The 25,373-nt window shown below is 43.0% G+C and overlaps 1 protein-coding gene across 1 annotated transcript in view; it reads right to left on the bottom strand.

The window, feature by feature from the left end:
- The window catches only part of ADAR (adenosine deaminase, RNA-specific), a 30,102-nt gene extending 10,110 nt beyond the window's left edge, over positions 1–19,992 (bottom strand). The window contains exons 1-7 of the mRNA XM_006861508.1: positions 19,277–19,992; positions 16,556–16,739; positions 15,833–15,981; positions 15,171–15,315; positions 14,836–15,026; positions 1,150–1,375; positions 371–542 (exon numbers count right to left, since the gene is read on the bottom strand). Of these exons, the coding sequence (XP_006861570.1) occupies positions 371–542; positions 1,150–1,375; positions 14,836–15,026; positions 15,171–15,315; positions 15,833–15,981; positions 16,556–16,739; positions 19,277–19,992 (1,783 nt within the window). The remainder of the gene's footprint in view (positions 1–370; positions 543–1,149; positions 1,376–14,835; positions 15,027–15,170; positions 15,316–15,832; positions 15,982–16,555; positions 16,740–19,276) is intronic.
- Positions 19,993–25,373: the final 5,381 nt, after the last annotated feature.

Genomic DNA, 25,373 nt, shown 5'->3' on the forward strand with positions numbered 1-25,373 from the left:
AAATTATTCATGTGCTAGAGGGTAGATCCATGTTAACATGGGTGATGGGGCAGACAATCTCCAACAAGATGGAGGTTAGCAGAGGAAAGACGAAGGTAGTGGAACACATGGGGGAATGCAAGAGTCAAAGTGAATAGAGGTAAATATGGTCAACTGTTGGATACATAGAGGGGATTGCAGTCATTATAATGAAGCAAAGTATATGCTTGTTGAAGGTAACACTGATGATCTGCTTTGTAAACCTTCATTCAATTCACATCAAGAAGATTTTTTTTTTAAATGAGTATCTTTTTCTTGCTACCTCCTGGGAGAAGGAGAAGTGCACTGTGGGAGCTGCTGCATGGGGAGTAAGTCTCAAAGCCTTACTTACCCGTGCCCAAGCTGACCACGACACCCAGGTCTTCTGGGTCTTTCTTCATGATGATGGCAGCCAGGATCTTGCGGCCAAGCAAGGAGGGCTGGAAACTGTTAGTGAGCGCATTAAAACACCGGTGGCTCAGCATAGCTATCTGGTCATGGAAGGTACTGCCAGTGAGAGGAAGCTGTGGGGACAGGAGGTGATGTCAGGAATGAGTCAGATCTATGCCCATTGTACTTCAGAGTGGGCATAGAGCTCATGGTCCACATGACTGTGAGCCATCTCACATCTACTCCCATTTTACATTCTCTAGAGGCTAAAGTTAACTAGAGGCTAACATGCTGTCGGCTAATGTGCCAGACTGTAAAGTTGTTTGAACTGCAAGGTCAGCGGTTCAAGCTCACCAGCGGCTCCTTGGAAACCCTATACAAGGTCACTATGGGTTGGAACCAACTCGACGGCACTAACAACAACAACAAACACTGTACTTCAGAGTGGGCATAGGGTTTACAGTCCACTTGACTGTGATCCCTCTCACATCCAATTTTACGTTCTCTAGAAGTTAACATTAATTAGAGGCTAACATTGTACTTCAGAGTGGGCACAGAGCTCATGGTCTACTTGACTATGAGCCATCTTTGTCCCTCTTACATCTACTCCCATTTTATGCTCTCTAGAGGCTAACATTAATTAAAGCCTGGGAGAGATTCACATGATAGCAAAAGCTGACTTCACCCAGAGGGGAGTAAGCAGGACCCCCAAAAAAAAGCACCAAAAGTAGACGTCTTAACTGTCTTTGGCTGTGCTTCTGGGGACCTGGAGAGGAGAAGCATAGTTCTTCTGAGACTGGCCCCTGTCACTGGGGTTACCTCTGTGAAACCCATGCGTTCTGCCTTCTCGTTCTCCCCAATCAAGACGCGGAGAGCCGCATCTGCTGCTTCCTGCTTGCCTTGCTTCTTGCTGTGGGCACAGACGGCTGGGAACCAGCGACCCCCAACTTTTGCTTGATAAACAAACCTTTGGGAGGAGAAGCAGAGGATAAAGACATGCACCAGAACTAGATAGCTATCCCAGGAAAAGGCTAAGTTCGCTTAAGTCTTGCAAACAAAAGGACCCATCGCTTCCCACAGCCCTGTTTCTCAGGTCATTCATGAATCTTTGTGCTAGACCCAGATAGTGTCTGTACTACTCACTAACGGTTTTTCTCAAAATGGATTATTTTAAAATGTAAATACATCTAAAAAAGAAACTTTAAATCACTATTTATGGAGTAAATGCAAACGGAAAATATAAATTGAAGGTGACATGAAAACTGAGTATGATGCAATCATGTTATTGAATTCTAACTAGATACTGTTGCCTACAAAGGTGCTGAGGTCTACGTTTGTCATTAAGGAAGATTCACAAATACTAGAAGATTAAAAAAATACCAGCACCAAACTAGGTCTTCCTTCTTAAACAGAAATGAGAAGGGAATAGTTTCTCCCCAGGTGAGACAAGGCTACTTAATATCCAGCCTGATTTTTCAAGTTCCTGATTCCGTTTTATCAGTTACTTACTGGTTTGGTAAAATAACTTAACTTGGAGAGATCTAAATGACAAGGTTGGCCTCAGATCAGGGACTGAGTTTTTATGAGGAGGTATTTTTCAATTTCTGGAAGGCCTCTGAGAGGTGGAGGTTGTGAATGCACTTCAGGACACACGGACATGGGCTCTGCTACTGTTGGGGAAACGCCTAGTGGCACAGGCAGTGGGCCCTGCTTTCCTGGTTGGGGATTTCCATAAACCAAGAAAAAGCATGATGGAGCAAAATGGCTTACAATCAACCAACTTGACCCCGTAGACTTATACAGAGCATTTAACCCAACAACAGCACAATATATATTCTTCTCCAGTGCATATGGAACAGTCTCCAGAACAGACCTTATATGTTAGGCCACAGGCAAACTTCAATAAATTAAAAAGCATCAGTGCTGTAAAATTAGAAATTAACAATAAGAGGATCAAGGGAAAAAATATCAAATTCAATAACACTCTGCTTAAAAGCTACTGGTAATAGAACAAATTAAAAATAATTCCTTGAATCAAATGAAAATGAAAATACAACATACCAAAACCTTTGGGACACAGCAAAAGCAGTGCTTGGAGGGCAATTTATAGTTATAAATGCACACACTAAAAAAGAAGCATCAAAATCAACACCTGAATCCAACTTCTCATCTCTAACAATTAGAAAAAGAGCAGCAAAGCAAGTCTTCAACTACCAGAATAAAAGAAATACTGAAAGTTAATGCAGGAATCAATGAAACAGAACAACAGTAGAAAGAATCAACAAGACTAAAGGTTAATTCTTTGAAAACATTAATAAAATGGACAAACCACTGGTATAACTAACAAAAGGAGAAGCTGCAAATAACACAAATAAGAAACGATATGTCACAACAGAATCAACAGAAAAAAAGGATAACAACAGAATATTATGAAGAATTTTACTCCAACAAATTTGAAAATCTAGATGCAACGGATTAATTTCTAGATATACATGACCTACCTAAACTCACACAGACTGAAGTAGAAAACTTGAACAGATTTATAACAAAAGAAGAAATTTATCAAGTCATTAAAAACTTCCAACTAAAAAGTCTGGGCCCAGATGGCTTTACTGATGGATTGTACCAAACATTCTGAAAGAAGCTGACATAAATTCTACTCAAAGCTATTCCAGAATATAGAAAAGGATGGAAAAGTTCCAAGTTCATTTTATGAAACATAATCCTGATACCAAAACCGTTAATACTGAAAATTATACACTGATGTCCTTTATGAACACAGATGCAAAAATTCACAGCAAAATCCTAGCCAATAGAATCCAACAATAACCTAAAACAAAACAAAAACCCTACTTCATGACCAGGTGGTATTCATGCCATGTATGCAGGTATGATTGAATATTAGAAAAAACAATCAATGTAATCCACCACATAAGTAAAACAAAGAAAAAAAAAAAATCACATGATCATCTAATGGAGAAAAGGCATTTGGCAAAATCCAACACCCATTCCTGATAAAAACACTCCACAAAATAATAGAAAGGAAATTTCCCAACATAATTAAGGACAGATATACAAAATCAACAACCAACATCACTCTCAATGGAGAGAAAATAAAGACATTCCCCTTGTGAACAGGAATCAGACAAGGATTCTTTATCACCATTCCTATTAAAATACTGTGTTAGAAGTCTTAACCAGAGTTATAATGTAAGAAAAGGAAACTAAAGGCATTCAAACTGGGAAAGAAGAAGTAAAAGTCTATTTGCAGATGATACGATCCTATACATAGACAATCTCAAGAGTCAGTAAGAAAATTATTGGAATTCATTGAGAGCTTTAGCAATGTGAAGTCAAGAAAACAGTACTATTTACCAGGTGGTGGTGGTTATGTGCCGTGGAGTTGGTTCCGACTCATAGCAACCCCGGTACAGGGTTTCTGAGGTTGTAAATCTTTACGGGAGCAGAAAGCCTCATCTTTCTCCTGCGGAACAGCTGGTAGTTTCGAACTGCTGACCTTGCAGTTCGCAACCTGATTTGTGACCCAAAACTTGAAATATTTAAGAGTCATTCTAACCAGAGAAACAGAAAATCTATACAAAGAATACAAAACACTACTATAAGAAACCAAAAGAGACCTATAGAAATGGAGGAATAAATATAACATGCTTATGGATAGGAAGACTTAACATTGTGAAAATGTCAACAGTACCCAAAGCAATCTAAGACTCCTGGTATGGCACTGTACAATCAGCAATGAACTAAGAATAGCAAGGTCAGCAGTTCAAACCCACTAGCTGTTCCTCAGAAACCCTATACAAGGTCGCCATGAGTTGGAACTGACTAGATGGCACTTTAACAACAACAATAACCACAACAATCCAAAGTAATCAGTCCCAATACAGATTCCAGCAGCATTTTTTTAAAGAGATGGAAAGATGAATCATTAACTTTATCTGGAAAGGAAAGAGACCCTAAAGAAGCAAAGCATGACTTGAAAAAGAAGAACAAATTAGGAGGTCTGTTGCTTTCTGATCTCAAAACCTAGTACTCAGCCACAGTAGTCAAAACAACCTGGTCCTGGAACACTGAAAGACACATAGGTCAATGAAACAGAATAGAGAATCGAGAAGTAAATCTATCTGGTTACGAATTGGGCTGCTAACCTCAGGGTCAGCAGTTCACAAACCAGCTGTTCCAGGGAAGAAAGATGAAACTTTCTGCTCTCGTAAAGATTTTGTTGTTGTTGTTAAGTGCCGTCGAGTCGGTTCCGACCCATAGCGACCCTGAACAGGGTTTCCAAGGGTGTAAATCTTTACGGGAGTAGAAAGCCTCATCTTTCTCCCGCGGAGCAGCTGGTAGTTTCGAACGGCTGACCTTAAGGTTCGCAGCCCGATTCGTAACCACTACGCTACCAGAGCTCCTTGGAAATCTTGTGCAAGGATCACTAGGAGTCGGAACCAATTCCTCAGCACATAACAACAACAACATGGTCAGTTGATATCTGACAAAGGGCCAAAACACATCAATTGGGGAAGAGAGTCTCTTCACCAAATGGTGCTGGCAAAACTAGAAATCCAATTACTGTATATCCAATCACAGCAAGCTTCTCACTGTTCCTTGACTATCCGGAAGCTCCTTTCTCTGCCCAATCTACCAGGTTGTGCTGGCCAGTGGCTGAGGTTCTCTGAATGAGGGGCATGTTGCTGTTATTGTTAAATGGCGTCAAGTTGGTTCTGACTCTGTACAGGGTTCCCAAGGAGTGGCTGATGCATTTGAACCACTGACACTGTGGCTCAAACTGACTTTTCAGTCCAAGTGCATCACACCGGGACAGGGAGGGGTTGTTAAAAGAAGCACAGAAAGGCTATGAGACCTTTGTTAGGGGGATCCAGGACAGTATCTGAAAAGACTATGAACTCTTGTGTACAAAGTATGAATATATATAAGGGGGTTTCAAAAAGTTTGTGGAAAAATTCCATTATCTTTTCATTCTATTTTCCCAGGAATTTTTTGAAGTCTCCTCATATATACATACACATTCATACACATATATATGTGAACACACAATAAAATGTTAGTTATACAATTAAAGTCCTTTAGATTCTACCATGCTGTCTAGTATAGTAGCCACATTGTTGTTGTTAAGTGCCGCTGAGTCAGATCCGACTTACAGCAACCTTGTAGTTTAAACAGACCTAGTGGTCAAGGTTTATCCTATGGTGCCTTACCAGGACTCCACTAGCCACATAAGGCTATGAAATTGAAAATAATTAAACATTAAATAATTAATTCCGTTCCTCAGCTGCACCAGCCACATCTGAAGTGCTCAATAACCAAATTACTGTACTGGGCAGAGCAGATGGAGAACACTTCCAACATCACAACAAGTGGCACAAACTGCTCTACACTTCAGAATCTATACTCTATACAAGGCGGTCTTAGTCTATTGACATTTTGAGTCAGAAAATTCTTTGTTGTGAGGGACTATCTTGTGCATTGCAGGATGTTTAGCAATGTCCTTGGCCTCTCTAATGCATTAGATGTCAGTTAACACTCCTCAGCTGTGACAACCAAACATAGCTCTAGACATTGTCAATGTGGAAGGTAAAACTGCCCCATTTGAGAGCCATCGCTCTATCCTATAACACCTACAGCTCCATTTTAAAATGTACTTAGTTTGCTGACTTCTGAGAAGTATGTTATAACCTATTCTAATAGCCTGGGATTTATTATTCCTTCTCTACATCTCCATCGTTTTCTTACCCAAAGCTTCTAAGTAGTTTCTTAGGGTTTTCATCCAACAAACGTTTATTGAGTAATAACTACATTCTCTGTTCTAGGCACTGGGAACACAGCAGTAAATAAGACAGATGAGGTCTGGGGCGTTCACATGGGGGGAGATGAAGAAACACATAAGACCATAATTGCATAAGTAAACTCATGTTAGCTAGCAGTAAAGGCAGTAAAAAATAAAGCAGGTTAAGAAAAGGGAGACTGGGAATGGTCAATATGAGACTGAGTGATCAGGAAAGGCCTCTCTGAAGTGGTAATATTTGAGTTGAAATCTTCCAAAGATTTAAGCGGACAGTAAGCTTCTGGTGTAGCGCTGTAGGGTAAGCACTGGACTACAAGGTCAGTCTGAACTGTAAAGTCGGTGGTTCAAAACTCACCAGCTACTCCTTGGAAACCCTAACCAGAGTGGCTCTGAGTTAGAACTGACTCGACAGCACACAACAACACAGCATAAAGGTTGGATGTGAGGGGTGAGAACAAGGGAGGCTGTGACTTGGGCAGTGGGTGAGTGAGATGACACGCTGGGGGACGAGGAGGTCTGCAAAGACAATTGAAGAGCTGTGGTTTGAACATGTTAGGTTTCAGATAACTACAAGACAGCCATGTAGAAATGCTGAGTTGGCAGTGGAAAATAGGATCTGGGGCTGTGGGTAAAACATTTGGGAAACTTCTGCATGTAGATTACTAAGTACCTAAAGTCATGAGCCTCTTTAGGAAGGGTGAGGGTAGAGGAACGCTGAATAGGTCAACATTTAGAGGTCTGGAGGAAGATGAGTGGCCAGTAAGGTTGTATGGAAACCTGAAGAATATAGGGTTGCAGTGGTCATGAGAGAAAATGTTAAGGGGACAGTCTTCAACTGTGTCAAATGATACCGCACTGAAGATGGAAAAATGACAAAGAGGAGGTTTCTGTTTACCTTGATAAAAAATTTCTTAGTAGAATATTCAAGACAAAAAGCCCAACTTGAATGAATTCAGCAAGTGAAGACAAAAAGTCTAAGTAAATTCTTTTGAGAGGCTTGGCTATGAAGGGAGCAGAGAAATGAGATAGATGATACCTGGAAGGGAATGTGAGTCTGAGGGAAGGTTTTTAAAAGCTGGACCTGGATATCTTTGTGGGTCAATGGAAAGGAGTCACAGAGTGAGGAACTGACGATGAAGGAGAGGGGAGATAAATGCAGAAAACAGAGCCTAGAGTAGATGAGAGGAAACAGGATCCAAGGCCTCTAAGGGCCGTATGGATTAGTCCCATCGCCTCTGCAGTTTCATCAGACTTCCCTGTGCTCTCTGTTCCATCCACACTGGCCTTCTTTCAGCCCCTTTACCAACTCTGCTCTCCTCCTACCACAGGACTTGTGGAGCACTGTCCACTTTGTCTAGTACCCTCTGCCCCTCTCTCTTCACCAACCTTAAGGTATCAGCTGAGGCATCACGTCTAAGGGAAGCCTCTCCTCTTCTCCATTCTAAGTCAAGGTATGCTACAATAGATTCTCATTGCACCATGTACCTCAAATACTTTATAAGACTTATCAAATTTGTATTACACATTAATTCATGTGATTACTGATTAACATATGGCTCCTACACTAGCACATAGAGAAGGTACTACATGAGAAGATGGTGGCTCAGACACTGAAGGTAGAAAGAAGAAAGAGGGATTTGAGAAGGAAAATGTAGGTATAGGCAGAAGAACTTACGGATGGTTACGGTGAAGGAGTTGAAGGGGATGGAGGAGAAGAAAATTCCCAGGTGTTGGGCATTTACTAGGATGGGAAAGAAGAGGTGTAGGGGGCAAAACTCACAAGTTCTTTCTGCTTTGAATACATCATGTTAGAGAGCTCTAGCCAAGTAGACATGACATGTAGGCAGCCGGAAAGAGGAATCTGGAGCTCTCAAAAGGGCTGCTCTAGAGGCATAAATTTGTTACTCTCCAGCATTCAGATGTTGTTGTTGTTAAGTGCCATTGAGCCAATTCTGACCCAAAGTGACCCTGTATCGGGTTTCCAAGGAGCAGCTGGTGAGCCTGCTGTTCAAACAACTTTATAGTCCGACGCGTTAGCCCACAGTGCCATACCAGGGCTCCTCAGATGATATTAGAAGTTATGAAATTAGTTAAGATCAGTATCACTTACAAGAGTAGAGATAAGATAGGACCCAGTTTAATTCACATGAAGGAGGCAATACTTTATATTATTGTATAGATGGTCAATAAATGTAGCTACTAAATCTGTATTTCCCGCCTCTATCAAGCCTTATTCAAGCCCCCAGAGACACTGGTCACACTGGTCCCTACTCACTGCAGTGACCTCCATTATGGTATGTCAGGTACTACATTATAACTTTATAGGAATTATGTCTTAGACTCTTTCATATCTCCAAACTAGTTCACTGTTAAGTTCACATTCTGAATGAATGACTGGCTTGAAGTCCTAGAAAGGATTTTATAGAAGAGAAAGAGGAAATGAACTGAACCTACCACATGAAAGACTGAGGATAGAGAAAAGGAAGGGGAGAAAGTGGAAGATATGGACTAGTAGGAGAGCAGCTAGGGGGAGATTGTGCCTCTCCTTTTTTAAGTGCCATTGAGTCAGTTCCAACTCATAGCAACTGTATACAGAGTTTCCAAAGAGAGGCTATGGGTTTGAAGCACCAACCTTGAAGATTAGAAGTCCAATGTTTAGCCTACAGGGCTGTACTTGGACTCCTTTCTTAGAGGAACTTAAACAAGGGGCAAATACCTAGTGGCCCAACATTTTCTAAATGTATCCTGTCAAATGGGAGAGGATGTGAAGGTCTTTTCTGGAGCCCTCTACTCTGAGTGTTTAAAATGGGATCATGCTAGTGAAAGGGCTAATTTTTAAATATATTAAAAGTTCATGGATATCAATAAAGAATAAGGATCCAAAAGAAAAATAGAATCTATAAGGCCAAGAAAGGAAATGCAAATTATCCAGTCCTTATTGACTAATAGCGACCCTCTAAGATAGAGGAGACCTGCCCAAGTTTCCAAGGCTATAAATCTTTACAAGCAGACTGCCACAGCTTTCTTTTGAGGAGCAGCAGATAGGTTAGAACTGCTTATCGATTGGCTAGCAATTGAGTATTTAATCACAGAATCACCAGGGAGCCTATGAATAAAGTTGTTGTTGTTAAGTGCCATTGAGTTGATTCTGACTCATAGCAACCCTATATAGGGTTTCCATGGAGTGGTTTGAACCACCGACCTTGTGGTTAGCAGTCCAGTGCTTATCCAACAGCACCACACCAGGACTAACATTAATGAATAACATTACTTACTAATAAAGAAAGGCAATTTAAAATAAGGAGACACCATTTTTAATACACTTTCTTCCTTAATGACTTTTTAAAATGGAAAGTTAGATGGATACATACAAGTAAAATCCTAATAGTTAAGAATATACAATGGAAAGCAAATGTCCTACTCAGACAGCCTATTGGTAGGCCCACATCATAAGCAACTGAGGCAGCCAGAAAGAAACCATATGTGAGTGAGCCTGGAAGCAGATCCCTCGGGCTAGTCAAGCCTCGATGACTGTACCCTGGCAGCTTGAATGTAGCCTCATGAGGGACCATGAGCCAGAGGTACCTAGTGAGGTCAGATTCTTGAATCACAGAAACTGTGAAATAATAAACGTTTACTCTTTTAATCAAAAAAGAAAAAAAAAGGTAAGCATCCCACCAAAACAAGAAATATATGTGCAGATACACAAAGGGTATCTTTATTATTCATGTATGTAAATGAATATATAATATATGTACATGCACCTATGTAACATGATGCACATATATTCATTTACATACATGAGTAATACAGTAGGTAGGAGTCCTGGTATGGCCCTGTGGGTTAAGCTCACCAGCCACTCCTCGGAAACACTATACAAGGTCGCTATCAGTTGGAACAGATTCGATGGCACTTAATGACAACAACAAATAAAGTATAAGGGGGCACAGTTACGGACACTTCTTAGACATAACCAAACACCTTGTGGGACTGGATTTCTGACTTTGAAGGATTAAGATCATAGTTTCGTGGGTCATCTCAGTCAACATAACTATAAAGTTATGTTCTACAGCTTAGTTTGTTTGGTGAGTAGTGTTTGGGGTCTTAAGAGCTTGCAAGCAGTCATTCTAAGGTACAAACAACTATTGTACTCTACGTGTCTGAAGCAAAAGAGAAAGAAGGACAAATAAGTCTACACAAATCCTGGCCTCATCTACCCTGAGAACAGAAAAAAATGATGCCTGGCTACCACTGCCCACCAGTCTAATCAGGACCACAAGAGATGGACCCTGACACAACAGGAGACAGATATGGAACAGAACCAACTTCAGATTCATAAGAAAACAAAACAAAACGCAAGGACTGCTGGACTGGCTGGAGTCCTGGTGTGGCACTGTGGGCTAATGCGTCAGACAGTAAAGTCACTTGAACTGAAGAGTTGGTGGTTCAAGCTCACTCAGCTGCTCATTGGAAACCCGATACAGGGTCGCTATGGGTAGGAATCAACTTGATGGCACTTAACAACAACAACTGGAGTGGTTGAAACAGGAAGACTCCCCTAGACTCCCCCTGAGACACTGCCCTGACATAAGTTTCAAACCTTGAACAAAAATTAACCTGAGTTCATCTTCTAGCTACATAACAAATTTATAATATCACCTGTAAATACTGTACTTCTTAAAAAACAAAACAAAAAAAAACACACACATATATGAAACCAAACAATGAACAATTACTTAAAAACAAAAATGAGAATCTAAGGGGACAGGGACACTAAATTACTGGAAATGGAGCAACCAGAATAGAAGTAATGCAAATGTCCACACTTGTGTAGAAATTGTTGCATGTGAACCTAAACTGCTGAGCAAACCTTCATTGACAACACAATTCTGTACAGTGAACTACTTCCTGTGTCTCTTTTAGCCATAGTCTTTGTAACTGCCACCAAAAGACTTTCCTGCTGGATTTGGGTAAGAGCATGTGGGGAAAGATGCTGATAGGCTTATATGATTCGGTATTGAGTAGTTAACAGTTAATTATGGCTGTAAAAACTTGGAACTCTAATGTGTGTATGCTGTTATTTTTAAGTACTGTTGACTCGGTTCCGACCTATAGTGACCCTGTATAGGATTTCTGAGGAGCAGCTGGTGAGTTTGAATCACCAACCTTGGGGTTCAAACCAAGTTTGCAGTCCAGTGCATTAACCCACAGCACCGTATTGGGACTCTGTAACGTGTATAAAATGAGCCATCTCAGAAGCAGGTGGAGGGAATCTTATCACCATCAAAGAAGAGGCAGGAGTGGAACAAGTCCTTTGGACCTCCTCAACCCAGGGACAGAAATCTGTGACACTAGAGGAGTGCCAGACGAACAGAAGCAGAACCAAGAGCCAGAGCATGAGCCGGAGCAGTGACCCTCCTAGCCCTTGGAGCAAGAAAGGTGAAGAACTTTGGGCAGGAGGCTCACTTACAGAGTGGAGTGCCTCCAGGTACTTAACTGGGGGGGACCCATGGAACTACAGCCAGTCACCTTTTTGGCTGAGGCTTATGGTGGAGTGGTGTGTCCTGTGAGCATTTTTATCAGTAGCCCTGAAAGGGCTCTGCCTGGGCTGACAGGCTGCCGTGACTGAAACAGCTGTTGCCCTGAGCATTTTCTGGTCCATGACTGTGAGTGTGGTGTCTGAGTCCTGTGTGGATTACCAAGTGCAGCTGAGTAGAGTGTTCATTCTGCATACACATGGTTATTGTTTTAAATGCGTGCCCCCTCCCTCAGAAGCAAACACTGTATATTTCTTTTTTACCTTTAAGAAAATATTCTGTGCATACATGAGCATATTACTTAGACTCTCTCCCCGGTCTTTGTTATTAGCTGCAGTTGAGCCAGTCACTGACTCGTGGCGACCTCATACCTAACATAGTGAAATGCTGCCCAACCATTCCGGTGGCCTACTGTGGATCAGACATTTATGACCCAGAGAGTTTTCCTTGGCCAGTTTTCTCAGTTTGCCTTCATCTACAGCACTGCTGAAACCTGTTCAGCAACACAGCAACAAGCAAGTCTCCATTAACAGACAAGTGGTGGTTGCTCCTGAGATGCACGGGTCAAAAATTGAACCCAGGTCTCCTGCATGGAGGGAACGCGTTCCCCCTGAGCCACCACTGCCCCTCCTTCCACTTTTCACTTCACTCTACTTCGCCGTGTCTCTTAGACTTCATTTCATACAGATGTAGCTTACTTTTTTCTAATATCTACATAGTGTTCCTTCATGTGGATGTACAATTTATTAATTAGTCTGCGAAGGATGACGTTTTTGGTCATTCCAGGCTTATGCTATTCTAAACAATGCAGCAGTAACATCTGAGAACATGTGTCATGCCCATGGGATGTGTGTGAATTTCTAGAGGTTGTTGTTAGGTTGAGGGCATTGCTCTCTACCCTTGGCTATACTGTAGATGATAAATTATATCACTGTTGTTCTAAATACATTGCCAGACTGCAAATTTAACTTACAAAGTGAGTTTGAGAACTTTTCTTTAATTAGTAAATAACTCTTTTTATATTAAAGAAATTAGCCCTTGGGCTGTTTAAATTACAATTTTTTCCTCCCTCCGGTAGTCATTTTACCACATAGTCAAACTTTTTCACATGGTCAAACTTCCCAGTTTTTCTCTTTTATGACTGTTATGACTTTGTGACACCCCAAAATGTTGTGCATCCTAACCCCTATATCTATGGATACAATCCCATTTGGGAATACAATTTCTTTGCTGTGTTAACAAGGCTGCATCAGTGTAGATGGCTGTGTGCTCCTAGTATGGTATGCAGTCTTAGGAAGCCTAGAAAGACTTGCTGTGAGTTAGAATTGACTGGGCAGTAGTGGCTTTGGTGTTTGAGTGGGTAAGAGGCAGTCAACGATTTTTATTTTATTAACAGTTTGGTTTTGTAGTCTGAATGGATATCAAATTTTACTAAATGGCATTCTGGGATTTCTAGACATGATCACGTGATTTCCCCCTTTGACCTTTTAATATGGTAAATAACAAATATAGGTAAGTATTTTTGCACTGCACTGTTGAGAATGGTAAAGATAAACACTTTGATAGGGTGTAGGGTAACAATCATTCTTGTGGAAACATAAACTTCTGTAATTCCAGTGGCAGAAACTAGGCAAAATTTACCATAATTTTAAATGTCTTATTCATTGCGACACTGTTCATAATAGCAAAAGTTTGTGGAAAAATGGAATTAAGAGATAATAGAAAAGTTCCACAAACTTTCTGAAACCCCCTTGTATTATACAGCTATACAAAAAGAATATAAAGTGATAGAGAATGCTCTCTAAGATAATACTGCTAAGTAAAAAACACAAGCTATTGATAAGTGTATTTATTATGTACTGTCTGTGTAAAAAAAAGGGGGGGGGATACACTTGGTTGTTATTTATATAAAGATACTCTGGAAGGATATATAATAAATGATGTACTGCTATTTACAAGCTAGTTTGTGTGTGTGTGCGTATGTCTGTGTAGCTGAGAGCCAGGTAAAAGGAAGATTAAATATGACCTGTTTATATTTTTTATATTTAAAACTGCTAGTCTATTACCTATATGAAAAAAACTTAAAACCTTTGGAAAAGTACATAACCAATAGCCCCGAAATTTCACTCTGAAAATGTATGCTGTAGACTATGTTGCACGTGTAAGCAAAGATGTACAATACAAGGAGAGTCACTGAAGGACCAAAAACAGCCTCCATGGAATTGCAAGTACTTTAATACATTAGGCCAAGTGGGGACCTTAAAAGGAAATGGTAACATTCTATTTCTTAAACTGGGTGGTGGGTATATGAATGTCCCCATTTTAGCATAGATCTTTTATATCTTGTTTAATAAAAACAATTCTAAAATTGTAAGCAAGTACTCAATGTAAAATGCAGCTGTGCCAAAGAATCTAGTCAATACCGATGTGCTTATGTGTAATGATCTTTAAGACACATTGGTACACACAGGAGTCAAGGTATAAACTAGAGACATGAGGGACTTCAATATGTTCACAAAACATTTCCATTATCTTTCAATTTCATTTTCCCAAGAACTTTTGAAGTCCCCTCGCATATACTTATTTTTGTTAAAAACAAACAACAAAAGACAACAAAGAAATGAAAATGTACGAGTATATGCATGGAAATTTCTAGAAGGACTCAAGAAGCTGGTAATACAGACAGGTCTAGAGAGGGAAAATAGAAGTCTGGGGTAGAAATGAGACTTTTCATTGTGTACCTTTTCAATCAATTTGAATGATTTTCTACATATAAGAAAGGGCTTTATAAAGTTTATGGGAAAATTCCTTTAATTCTATTTCCTGTGAATGTTTTGAAACTCCCTTGTATATATTCCTTTTAAATAAAAAAAATTTTTTAAAGTACACAGGATCCTGGGGCACTGAAGACAGACTATATTATCAAAATGACTGATCTCATGTCTTCAGGGCGGCCACAGAGAAAGGGATAAGCTTGTTTCCTTGAACTCACAGATAAGGCACATCTGTTCTTTCCCTGGGTGAAAAAGACATGCCCACCCTATGACATAGGGCTGTAGCCAGTGCACTCACTTGGGCTCATGAGGAGGTCCAGACTGGTCAACCAACTTGAACTCAGCAGCAAAGCCGTGGGAGCGGGCGTACTCTAACAGGCCGCCCACAGGGTTGGTGTTCAGGTATCTGACGAGCTCGCCAATCCTCCTGACCTTGTTGGGCATTAGAGATTCCAAGTTGTCAAAAGAGTCTGTGTTCGTACTTCCAGGCTGAAGGAGAATTAACCAAACAAAGAGGAACCATAAATACTCAAGGAAACTCTGAGGGGATTCAACCTTGGCATTCATGACAAAACCTAAGCCTCTCAGTTGCTAAAAACAACCTGCATCTTCTGAGTAGGAAAATCACCCCACCTGGTCATCAGAAGATGTCGAATTGGTTGCCTCTCCATGAAGGGCCTTCATGGCTTCTTCTGCTGCCATCTGCTTTGCCACTTTCTTGCTGGGGGCACTTGCAGTGGGGAAAGTATGTGGTCCCATGGCAACACAGTACTGAAACCTAACAGGAGGTGAAGAGCAATGGTTTGATAAGAGGTTAATACAGCCTTAGTCAGCATGTCCCGCTTCCCTGCTTGTCATTTCCTTGCACACCTCACCTCCGTGCCCTGCTTCATGAACTCACTTCTGTGAGTTGAATGGCACCCTCCACCCACCTCTAGCCCAGCCCCCATCTTCTTAGCCGGGCTAACCCCAATTCAGCATGTAAGTATCAGCCTCGCTTCACCCCCTCCAGAACCCTTTCTTCCCTCAAACATGTAAGTCTGCAGAGCCTCACAGCAGAGTTGCTCAGGTACGCCCAGGTCTTTGTACTCTCCACACAATATGTCTCCCTCTAGTCCCTGATTCACCCTTTAAATTCCCAGTTCCAGATTCTCTGCCTCACGGGGCCCTGCTTTTCCCAAATTGAAAACAGCAAAGTAATCTGCCATCTCTGAGGAAGCAGGGACGAAAGTGTGCTTCTCTGTCTCTCTCTTTTGAGAAAACCACAACAGAGAAAGATGAAACAGGAGACATACTTGGGATCATGGGCAGGGCCCTCTCTGGACAGGAGGCGGAATTCACAGGAACTTCCCAATTTGTGCACGCACTCAAGCAATGTAGTGACAGGGTTTTTCCCAGAAAAAAAGGATGTTGCTGAAGGGGTGGTAAGCTGGGACTCAGCAGTCTGGAGAAAATGAGAAACCAAAAAACAAAAATAAACCCTTAGAAAACATGGGTTAGTCCACCACAGAGAGGACTGTTGTTGTCAAATGCTGTAGAGTCAGTTCTGACTTACAGCGACCCTGCGTAGGGTTTCAGAGGAGCAACTGGTGGGTTTGAACAGTCAACCTTATGGTTAACAGTGCAGTGCTTATCCTTCAGTGCCATACCAGAGCTCTAGCGAAGACAACATGATGAGAGAATGCTTTTGGCCAACTAAACGATAAGAGTAGACTTTCCAAAGGAAGACGGGCTGCTGAGTATTTTCTAATTGCAGGAAACGTTATCTAGATTTTCCCTATCTCACTTCTTATCTAATAAAGAAGACTGAGCTTTAAGGTTCCTTTTAACTCTGACCTTCTTGAATTGCAGCTAGGTTGGGGATGGGTGTAGGAAGGGAAGGCTGGGTATGAGAGGAGTAAAGGTGGGCTGGTGAGGTGGGCTAAAGAGAAGATAAGAAGCTGACCCCAGTTAAACAATCCTGATTATTTCAGTCATTGAAAATGAACTGATAACCTCCCAGAGGGCAGGATACCTACCTTCTCGGATCCTTTCTCAGGGGAATAGTAGTAAGATTCCTCTGACTTCCCACTGTCCTTGGCTTTAGCTTCCTCAAGCAGTATGGCCATGGCCTTCATAGCTGCATCCTGTTTGGCCACTTTCTTGCTGCCAGCTTCAGCTGGGGGGAACTCTCTGCCACTGATAACAACCTGGAATTTAAATCTTGATGGAAGGTGATTAGATGTGTGCAAACTAGTCTGGGCCAACCCTCTCTCCTCTTCTCCAAAGACAGGCCCACCCTAGACTTTTCCTTTGTTATGCTAAGGGACTTCTGATTAGCTGAGGAGATGAAGGATAGGGTCAAGGAACTCCTGTCTCTTTGGAGGCTCAGCATGTCTCTTCTTTTGGGAAAAAAAGCAAGTGACTCTCTCCCTGTAGTTCACTGTTGTTAAGAGTTGTTGAGTTGGTTCCCACTCATATCGATCCTGTATAGGGTTTCCTAGGGTGTCTGGTAGGTTTGAACCACCGATCATACAGTTAGCAGCCCAATGTTTATCCTACAGTGCCAACAGGACTCCATTAGAACAAACATATTTGAGGTGATAAGGCAGCTCAGGGAACCCAGGAACTCTTAGCAAGAAATAAAGTTTGCATATAAAAAATACAAAAAATACTAGCAACCAAAAGGCCTTCATCTTTACGCAATTGTAGTCACCTCAGGAGAAGTGCCTACAGCCAGTCTCACATTCCCCAGATACCTACAGGGCTCAGATACTCAGATACTGCTTATCAGGGATCTGTTTTTGTCCCCAATCTACCCTCAGATATAGAACACTATCATTGTTTGTTTTGGGTTATTCCATAGCGCTCTCTGTCCCATGCTAGAGATGAAAGAAATTTTCTCATATTATTTAGAAAACGTCTCTTGATTTGATTCAAGCTTTCAAATTTGTTCAACTCCTAGCTCAATCTGGGATTTCATTAAGAAAAGTAGGGCAAACCCTTTATTTTCTACGTCTTCTGAAAGACTTTAGCATGGCACCAATGTTTCTTACAGCTGGGATCCATTAGCCACAAACTCCAATGCTTTCCTCCAGTTCTGAGGAGGGAGATGGAGGTCAAGAAAAGGAATGATGGCCCACCAGTTTCTCTGGCTCAATCAGAAACAAGTCCGTTGGGCCCCGGTCAACTTTTGGACAGATACACCACCTCGCCAACAGCTCTATGGCAACACCATCTCATGTTACAAAGATGATCAAGATAAGGAATCCTTACCTTAGAAATCCTTACCCCTAAAACCAAACCTGCGAACCTTAAGGTCAGCGGTTTGAAACTACCAGCCGCTCCGCAGGAGACAGATGAGGCTTTCTACTCCCGTAAAGATTTACACCCTTGGAAACCCTGTACAGGGTCGCTATGGGTCGGAACCGACTCGACAGTACTTAACAACAAAAACAAAAACCAAGCCCATGGCCATCAAGTTGACTCTGACCCTGTAAAGGTTTCCAAGGTTGTCAATCTTTACAGAAACCTCATCTTTCTTCTGGGGAGCACCCGATGGGCAAGAACTGAAGATCTTGAAGCTAGCAGTCCAGTACTAATCTTGAAGCACCACTAAGGCTCCTAAAACAAGCCTTCGTTGTTGTTGTTAAGTGCTGTCAAGTCAGTTCTGACTCATAGCAACCCAGTATAGGGTTTCTGAGGAGCAGCTGGTGGGCTTGAACTGCCGACCTTGTGGTTCAAACTGACTGTGCATATCCTACAGCACCACCAGGGAGCCTAAAACCAGCCTGTTATTGCTGCTGTTAAGTCGAGTCTGACCCATAGCGACTCTATATAGGGTTTCTGAGGAGCAGCTGGTGAGCTTGAACCACTGACCTTGTAGTTCAAACAGACTTTGCAGTCCAGCACACTAACCCACAGCACCACACCAGGACTCCCAAACCAGCGCAGGGTATTATAAGAGGTTGGAAGGATTCTCTCCTGTCCTCCTGGCTCTCTCTTCAGCAGCTACTTGCAGTCACACAGCTTCTGTGCTTTCAGCTCTCTCTGCTATTCTACTCAGGACCTCCCTTTTGGGCACACCTGTCTTCCTCAATCTGTCCAACCAGCCTGTAAAGCCCTGTGGTGCAGTTGTCTGAGAGAGGTGATCTGATTCCCCAGCTCAAGAGTGGCAGTAAATGCCGCCCGCCCATCTGCGCAGAGGAGGTGTATAAAATTAGAACCGTCACCTGCAACAGGCATGCAGCTGTGCTCGCTTTACCCGACTGATCTTTCCTACAGGAGCTGAGGTGGGGTGGGGAGGCTGTGGACCTGCTGCTGCCTAGCAGCACAACCCATCCTCATTCCTCATGCACAGCCTGCCCCAATCACCTGCTCCTGAACCTCTGGAGAATGTACTTACCTTGGGGATTGGGGAAGAATTGCTCATAGGAAAGGAGAAGTAAGGAATCAGTCTTCACTACCTTTGACCTTAGGAAGCAGGTATGACATTGAGGCCAGAAAGCTAGTAATTTTGAAAGAAGCTCCACTTTAGCCATTAGGGCCAACCTCCCTCTTGGTTCAGCCAAGATTTCAGGTGGTCTGAGGTCTACAGCCTGGGCTCAATATTTGGAGAAAAGGTCAACCAAGGGTGATTTAGCCAAAAGGCAGAAAGGAAGAGGGAAAAAAATAGCACAGCTCACCAGTCAGCTGAAACTGTGTCAGGAGCAAGGGCACCAGACCCCAACCCTAGGGACAATTCCTGGGTGGTCTCTTACCGAGGTTCATGGGGTGGTCCACTCTGTTCTAGCAGGTTGAACTCACAGGTCTGACTAGCGAACTGAGCATATTCTAACAGCCCACTGATGGGGTTCTTCAGCTGGCACTCAGTCAGTTTCTTGTAGGGTGAACACCGTGGTAAGCCATGACTGTAGAAGGAGGGCATCTCCATGATGGCTCGAAACTCACCTGGTGCTGCACGGATACTATTCAAGTCATCTGGGATGTCATCTGTGGCCCACTGGCCATTTTCAATGTCAACATACCCTGTTTTTGAGGGGCCATTGTCATGAGCAGGTGGTTTCAGTCTGATTGGTTCCGGTGTGGCCTCTTGCTGATTTTCTAACTTTAGGACAGGTTCCTGCCCATTTGTCACTTTTCCTGTGGTGATCGTGTTGTTTGAGGCACATGAAGCAGGTAAGTTACAGGTGGGGAGCTCTACATTTCTTTTGGTCTCAGGGGTAGCAGCAGGAGTGGGTTCAGGAAAGCTATTCACATTCTTCTTGATTTGCATTCTTTCCCGCTTCTTATCAGTCAAAAACCATATGGGAGGGGTTGCCCAATGCCTGTACACATCCCCCTGCCTTTCTAAGTCAAGCAGTATGGCAGTTACATCCCGAGCCTTGGTGAGGCCGATATTTTTTGCCAGATTAAGGGCAGAGGAGTTGAACACAGTAAATAGGTGGTCGCAGATTTTCTCCTTGATCTCAGCCATGCTAAAAAGATCAATAAGATATTCCAAGTTATATATGGAGTTTCTACCTTCTGCTTCTAAGTCAGATGTGGAGTTACAGTCTTCTGTTTCCAAGCCAGATGTGGGGTTTCTGTAATCTGTTTCCAAGCCAGATGTGGGGTTTCTGTAATCTGTTTCCAAGCCAAATGTGGGGTTTCTAGCTTCAGTTTCTAAGCCAGATGTGGGGTTTCTGTCTTTAGCTTCCAAGCCAGATGTGGGGTTTCTGTTTTCCGCTTCCAAGCAAGATATGGGGTTTCTGTCTTCTGCTTCTGAGTCAGATGTGGACTTACTATCTTCTGTTTCTAAGCCAGATGTGGGGTTTCTAGTTTCAGTTTCTAAGACCAATATGGGGTTTCTGTCTTCTGCTTTTAAGTCAGATGTGAGGTTTCTGTCTTCCACTTCCAAGCCAGATATGGGAATTCTGTCTTCTAAGCCAGATGTGTGATATCTGTCTTCCACTTCTAAGTCAAATGTGGGGTTTCTAGCTTCAGTTTTCCAATGGGAGTATGAATTTGGAGCTGCCTGGCTATGTTTGTTCAGTCTCACGACTTTGCTCTGCTGGTTCTGCGACTGAAGTGAGACTGGTACCCTCCACAAAGGGGGTGTATGTGCCCCCTCTTTATGTAGCTTACCTTTCCTTGCCAGCGAGTATAAAGCTTGATTGATTTCCTTCTTTGGGGTCCTAAGTGTTTTTGCTAGATTATTCGCTGTGATCCCCTTCCCTTCCCCAAGTCCCTCCAAGAACTTTAAGATCGTTTGTTCCTGATTCTGGCTAATTCTCAGTTTCTGGAAATATATGGCAAGACTATCAACATCTCTCCCTGGCTGATTCCATGGTGAAGGATGCGGGAACCTTCTCTGGAGCCCCTGACTTCTAGGCGAAAAGCCCCTGTGGATATTCCAGTTCTCTAGTTGCCTGTGTCTGACAGGTGGTCTTGGAAGCCTTGGCTGGAGTCCAGGGTAGAACAGTGGTAATGATGGCGTCTGCGTTTCAACCAGGGGCACTTCTAAGAGCCGCCCCTTAAGAAACTCTATTTGCCGGTGTTGGATACTGTTTGGATAAGATCCTGGGCCTGGCTGCTGGTGTCTGAGCTTGCTATGTTCATAGTCTGGAACTGGAGGTGGCCGGTATCTATTGAAGGAGCCCCCCTGCAGAACAAGAAGTGGAAAAGAAAGGGAATTAGGCCTACAATAGTGAGCCTCTCCCTTCCCTGGCTGGAGCATGAATGACAAGCTAGAGCACTTACCCACATCCATACTGCCTGGCGTGGGGGGACTGCCAAAGGGAAAACAGCTAGTGGAGTCGGGGACAAGGGCGGGAAAAATATAAATGGAACATAGGTACTCATGTGAAAAAGCCTCCCCCAACAAAGAGAATCCAGCAGGACACAGGGGTTCTGATACCTCAGCACAGCCTCTCCCGCCACTTAAACTTATCCCTTCGACAAAATTTTAGGGAGGTGAGAATGAGCCTTTACACTCATCAAACATTTACCCCTATAAGGCCAGAAAAACAAACAAATAAATGGTATTTTATTGAAATGAACCAACAAAACCAGGACAGCCTGGCTACCCCACGGACATTAAGGGATCACAGAATGGACAAACTGCCCCCTCCCTTTGTGAGTCAGACTCACAGCACACAATCCCCTTGTCTCTAAGATCTATCACCTGGATGACTATGACAAAAAAGAAAACATGGATTTGACTTGAAGAAATCAAACCCCAGCCTCCAAAGTTGGGACAGAGGAAGAATCTCCACATGGGGAGGGATGAAGGCATGTCCCAGATCCCTCGGCTCACCACTGCCATCCCTTGAGGAGCAGTATTTGGTTTTAGTGGAGCTGGGTGGTGGTGGTGGTGGTGGTGTTCCTTATAAAAAAGGCACTTGTCCTCACTATTCAATTTGATGTTCAAGTTTGAGGGGAAACACCTGGTACTTTTACAAACTCAAACAATCTAGGCTTGCATGGATGTGTGCAGTTGGGAAGGTCCACTCCTGGCCTCCTCAGCTTCAACAAATTGCTCTTTTTTCACTACATGCTCTTCCAAGTTACCCTGTATTCTCACAGGCTGCCTCACATTGACTGAATCATTGGACACGTGTGACTCTTCTCCTTCCCCCCACATAGAAATAAATATGGGTGCTCACCCTCTCTTAGGTGCCATTCATGGAGGGTGGCAGAGGTGGGGTAGGGGATTCAATCAACACCTTGCTTCCTTTCCTCTGTGGCTTTCAGATTTGGGAGATGGTAATATCTAGATGGGTAACAACATTTCCTCATGTTTATCTTGGTGTGGTGCTGTAGGATAACCACTTGACTGCTAATAACAAGGTTGGTGGTTCAAACACACCAGCTGCTCCAAGAAAACCCAGTACAGGGTTGCAATGGGTCAGAACCAACTCAATGGCACTTAACAACAAACATGCCCCCTCAAGGATTCCTGGTGGCATAGTAGGCTAAGCATGGGACTGCTAACTGCAAAGCTGTAGCTTGAAGCCACCAGTCACTCCTTGTAAAGGTTTAGTCTTGGAAATCCTAAGGACTTCTCCTCTGTCCTATATGGTTGCTCTGAGCAACAGCAATAAGTTTGCTTTTGGTTTGTCATCTGGTTCTCCTGAAACCTACAGGGACCAGCAGGCAACTGTATCCCTAACTTCAAAGGCTTCAGCATCACTCCCCAACCTTCCCTGCCCCTACCACCTGTGGTAACTAGGGATTTTCACAGCTATTCCAACTATGTTGTTGTTGTTAAGTGCTGTCCAGAAGGCTTTGATTCACAGCGACACAGTATAGAGTTTCCAAGGAGCTGCTGGTGAGCTTGAATTGCAAACCTTATGGTTAACAGTCTAGTGTTTATCCAACAATACCACACCAGAACTCCAATATATTGCTGTTGTTAAGTGCCATCGAGCCAGTTCTAACTCATAGTGACCCTGTATAGGGTTTCTGAGGAGCAGCTGGTGGGTTTGAACTGCCGACCTTGGTTTGAACCTCAGTGCTGATCCTATAGTGCCACACCAGGAGCCCAGAACTCTAATACTGTTGTTGTTGTTAAGTGCTGTTGAGTCTATTCCAACCCACAGCAAGCCTTTATAGGGTCTCTAATATAGGGTTCCTTAAACTCAAATGCTGGAGTCATGCATGGTGTTGGCACTGTGAGTTAATGCGCCAGACTGCAAAGCCGTTTGAACTGCAAGATTGGCGGTTCAAGCTCACCAGTTGCTCCTTGGAAACCCTATACAGGGCTGCTATGAGTTGCTATGGGTCAGAAATGACTCGATGGCACTTAACAACAACAAATTCAATGCCAATGCCCTTTAGCCACACACTTGGCTGGTGAAGCTACTCCTTCAGTCTCAATACTACCCTAACCTAGGCCATTACTAAGGAGCTCTGGTAGTGTAGTGGTTACGAATTGGGCTGCTAATCTCAAGGTCAGCAGTTTGAAACTACCAGCTGTTCTGCAGGGAGAAGAATGAAGCTTTCTGCTCCCATAAAGATTTACAGCCTCGGAAACCCTATACAGGGTCACTATGAGTCGAAACCGATTCCATAGCACATAACCACCACCACCACCAGGCCATTACTGGAGTCCTGGTGTGGCGCAGTGGGTTAATATGGAAGCCTGCAAAGTCATTTGAACTGCAAGGTTGATGGTACAAGCTCACCGGCTGCTCCTCAGAAACCCTATACAGGGTCACTATTGGTTGTACTCAACGGCACTTAACAACAACAGGCCATTACTGGGAGTCCTGGTGGTGCAATGATTAAATGCTCAGGTGCTAACCAAAAGGTTGACAGTTCAAATTCACTCAGCAGATCGCTAGAAAGATCTAGTAATCTGCTCTTGGATAATCACTGGATGCTAACTGCGAGGCCAGTTATTCAAGCCACTCCTGAGAAACCTTGGCTGTTTGATAAAACGCTAAGAAACAAGTGGGAGGCTGGGTTTAGCCAGTGGGCTATTATTGGCAGACTCCTACCCTTTTCTGATTGCAACTTCCCTGTTTCGACTTCTTCTCCTTACTCTTGTAGAACCTGCTCTTCACATGACCCCACTGTAGCTGCTGGCCAGCCACTCCTAATTTCCCACTCTAGCTTTATGCATCTTCTCACCCAGTCTAGATTTCATGGTCAGCTTCCTTCTTCCACCCAAGGCCCACCATCTTCGTTTCTTGTCCCCAAATTTCTACATGGTGCTGGAGAAGGACGCTGATTTATGTTAAGAGGGCCCATACAAATGCCTCTTCTTGACCTGACCTGAATCTACATTACCATTTGGTGATCAACTCAGTCCAATAAACATTCACTGGAACACTGTGGATTAAGCTCTCTTTGTGAGTATGGTGACACAGCTCCAAAGGTCTTATCTATTTTTACTTTTGTCTGCCTCTGCCACTTTCTGTACCACTTCCATACAGTCAGACCCCAAGGTTTAGGCTAAGGTTGATTTCATACACTTCCCTTGTATAAATCAGGCTTCTTAAGCAATAGTGCTGAAAGCATATCATCTCCATTAAATTTGAAGTTATGGTACACACACACAGATTGCAGTCTATCTGAAAGGTGATGAATTATACTCAGCTCTCCACTCCAATGCATGCAGTACTGGCGGGGGCGGCAATTGCCTCCACAGTCAACTCCCTTCCAACCTCTGTATTCCAATCGCCAGTAATTAGCCCATCACCTTTGCATCCCCATCACCTATCACAAAGTTGATCGTGAACTAACATTTGTTGAAATAGCAACAGCATGAAGAAGGCATCCCATCTTTCCTTGCTCCTGTCTTACTCCCCGCCTCCATGTTGCAAGGGTCAGAGCTGTGAGCATACACAGAGTGCCCAGCTCACACAGCTGAATTGATGGGGCTGAAGGGGTTTTCTGATTAGCTCTTTGAGTGACCTTGGGAAAAATAATTTTGTTTCAAAAGTGTCTATCATCAGTTTATGAGAGGCCCTTGTGGCACAATGACCATGAACTGATAGGTTAGTGTTTGGAACCCACCAGCAGCTACACAGGAGAACCACCTGCAATCTAATCTGCTACTATAAACGTTGTTGTTCAGTACTGTGGAGTCAGTTTCAACTCATAATGACCCTGCACAGGGTTTCCGAGGCTGTAAATCTTTACGGACACAGAAAGCCTCATTTTTCTTCCGCGGAATATTACAATCTAGAAAACTCTGTGGGACCGTTCTACTCTGTAACACATGGGATCGCTATAAGTAGAAAATGGACCCAACAACAAAACCAGTTTCTAGTTAAATTCTTCCTGGATTTAAACTGATACTACTTGGCCAATTTTTCTTCAGTTCCTTCAGCTTGAGAAATACTGAGCTTTTTAGTTTTCTAACTGCAG

This window comes from Chrysochloris asiatica, unplaced genomic scaffold (assembly GCF_000296735.1).
Source record: "Chrysochloris asiatica unplaced genomic scaffold, ChrAsi1.0 scaffold00042, whole genome shotgun sequence".
Classification (NCBI taxonomy): Eukaryota; Metazoa; Chordata; class Mammalia; order Afrosoricida; family Chrysochloridae; genus Chrysochloris; species Chrysochloris asiatica.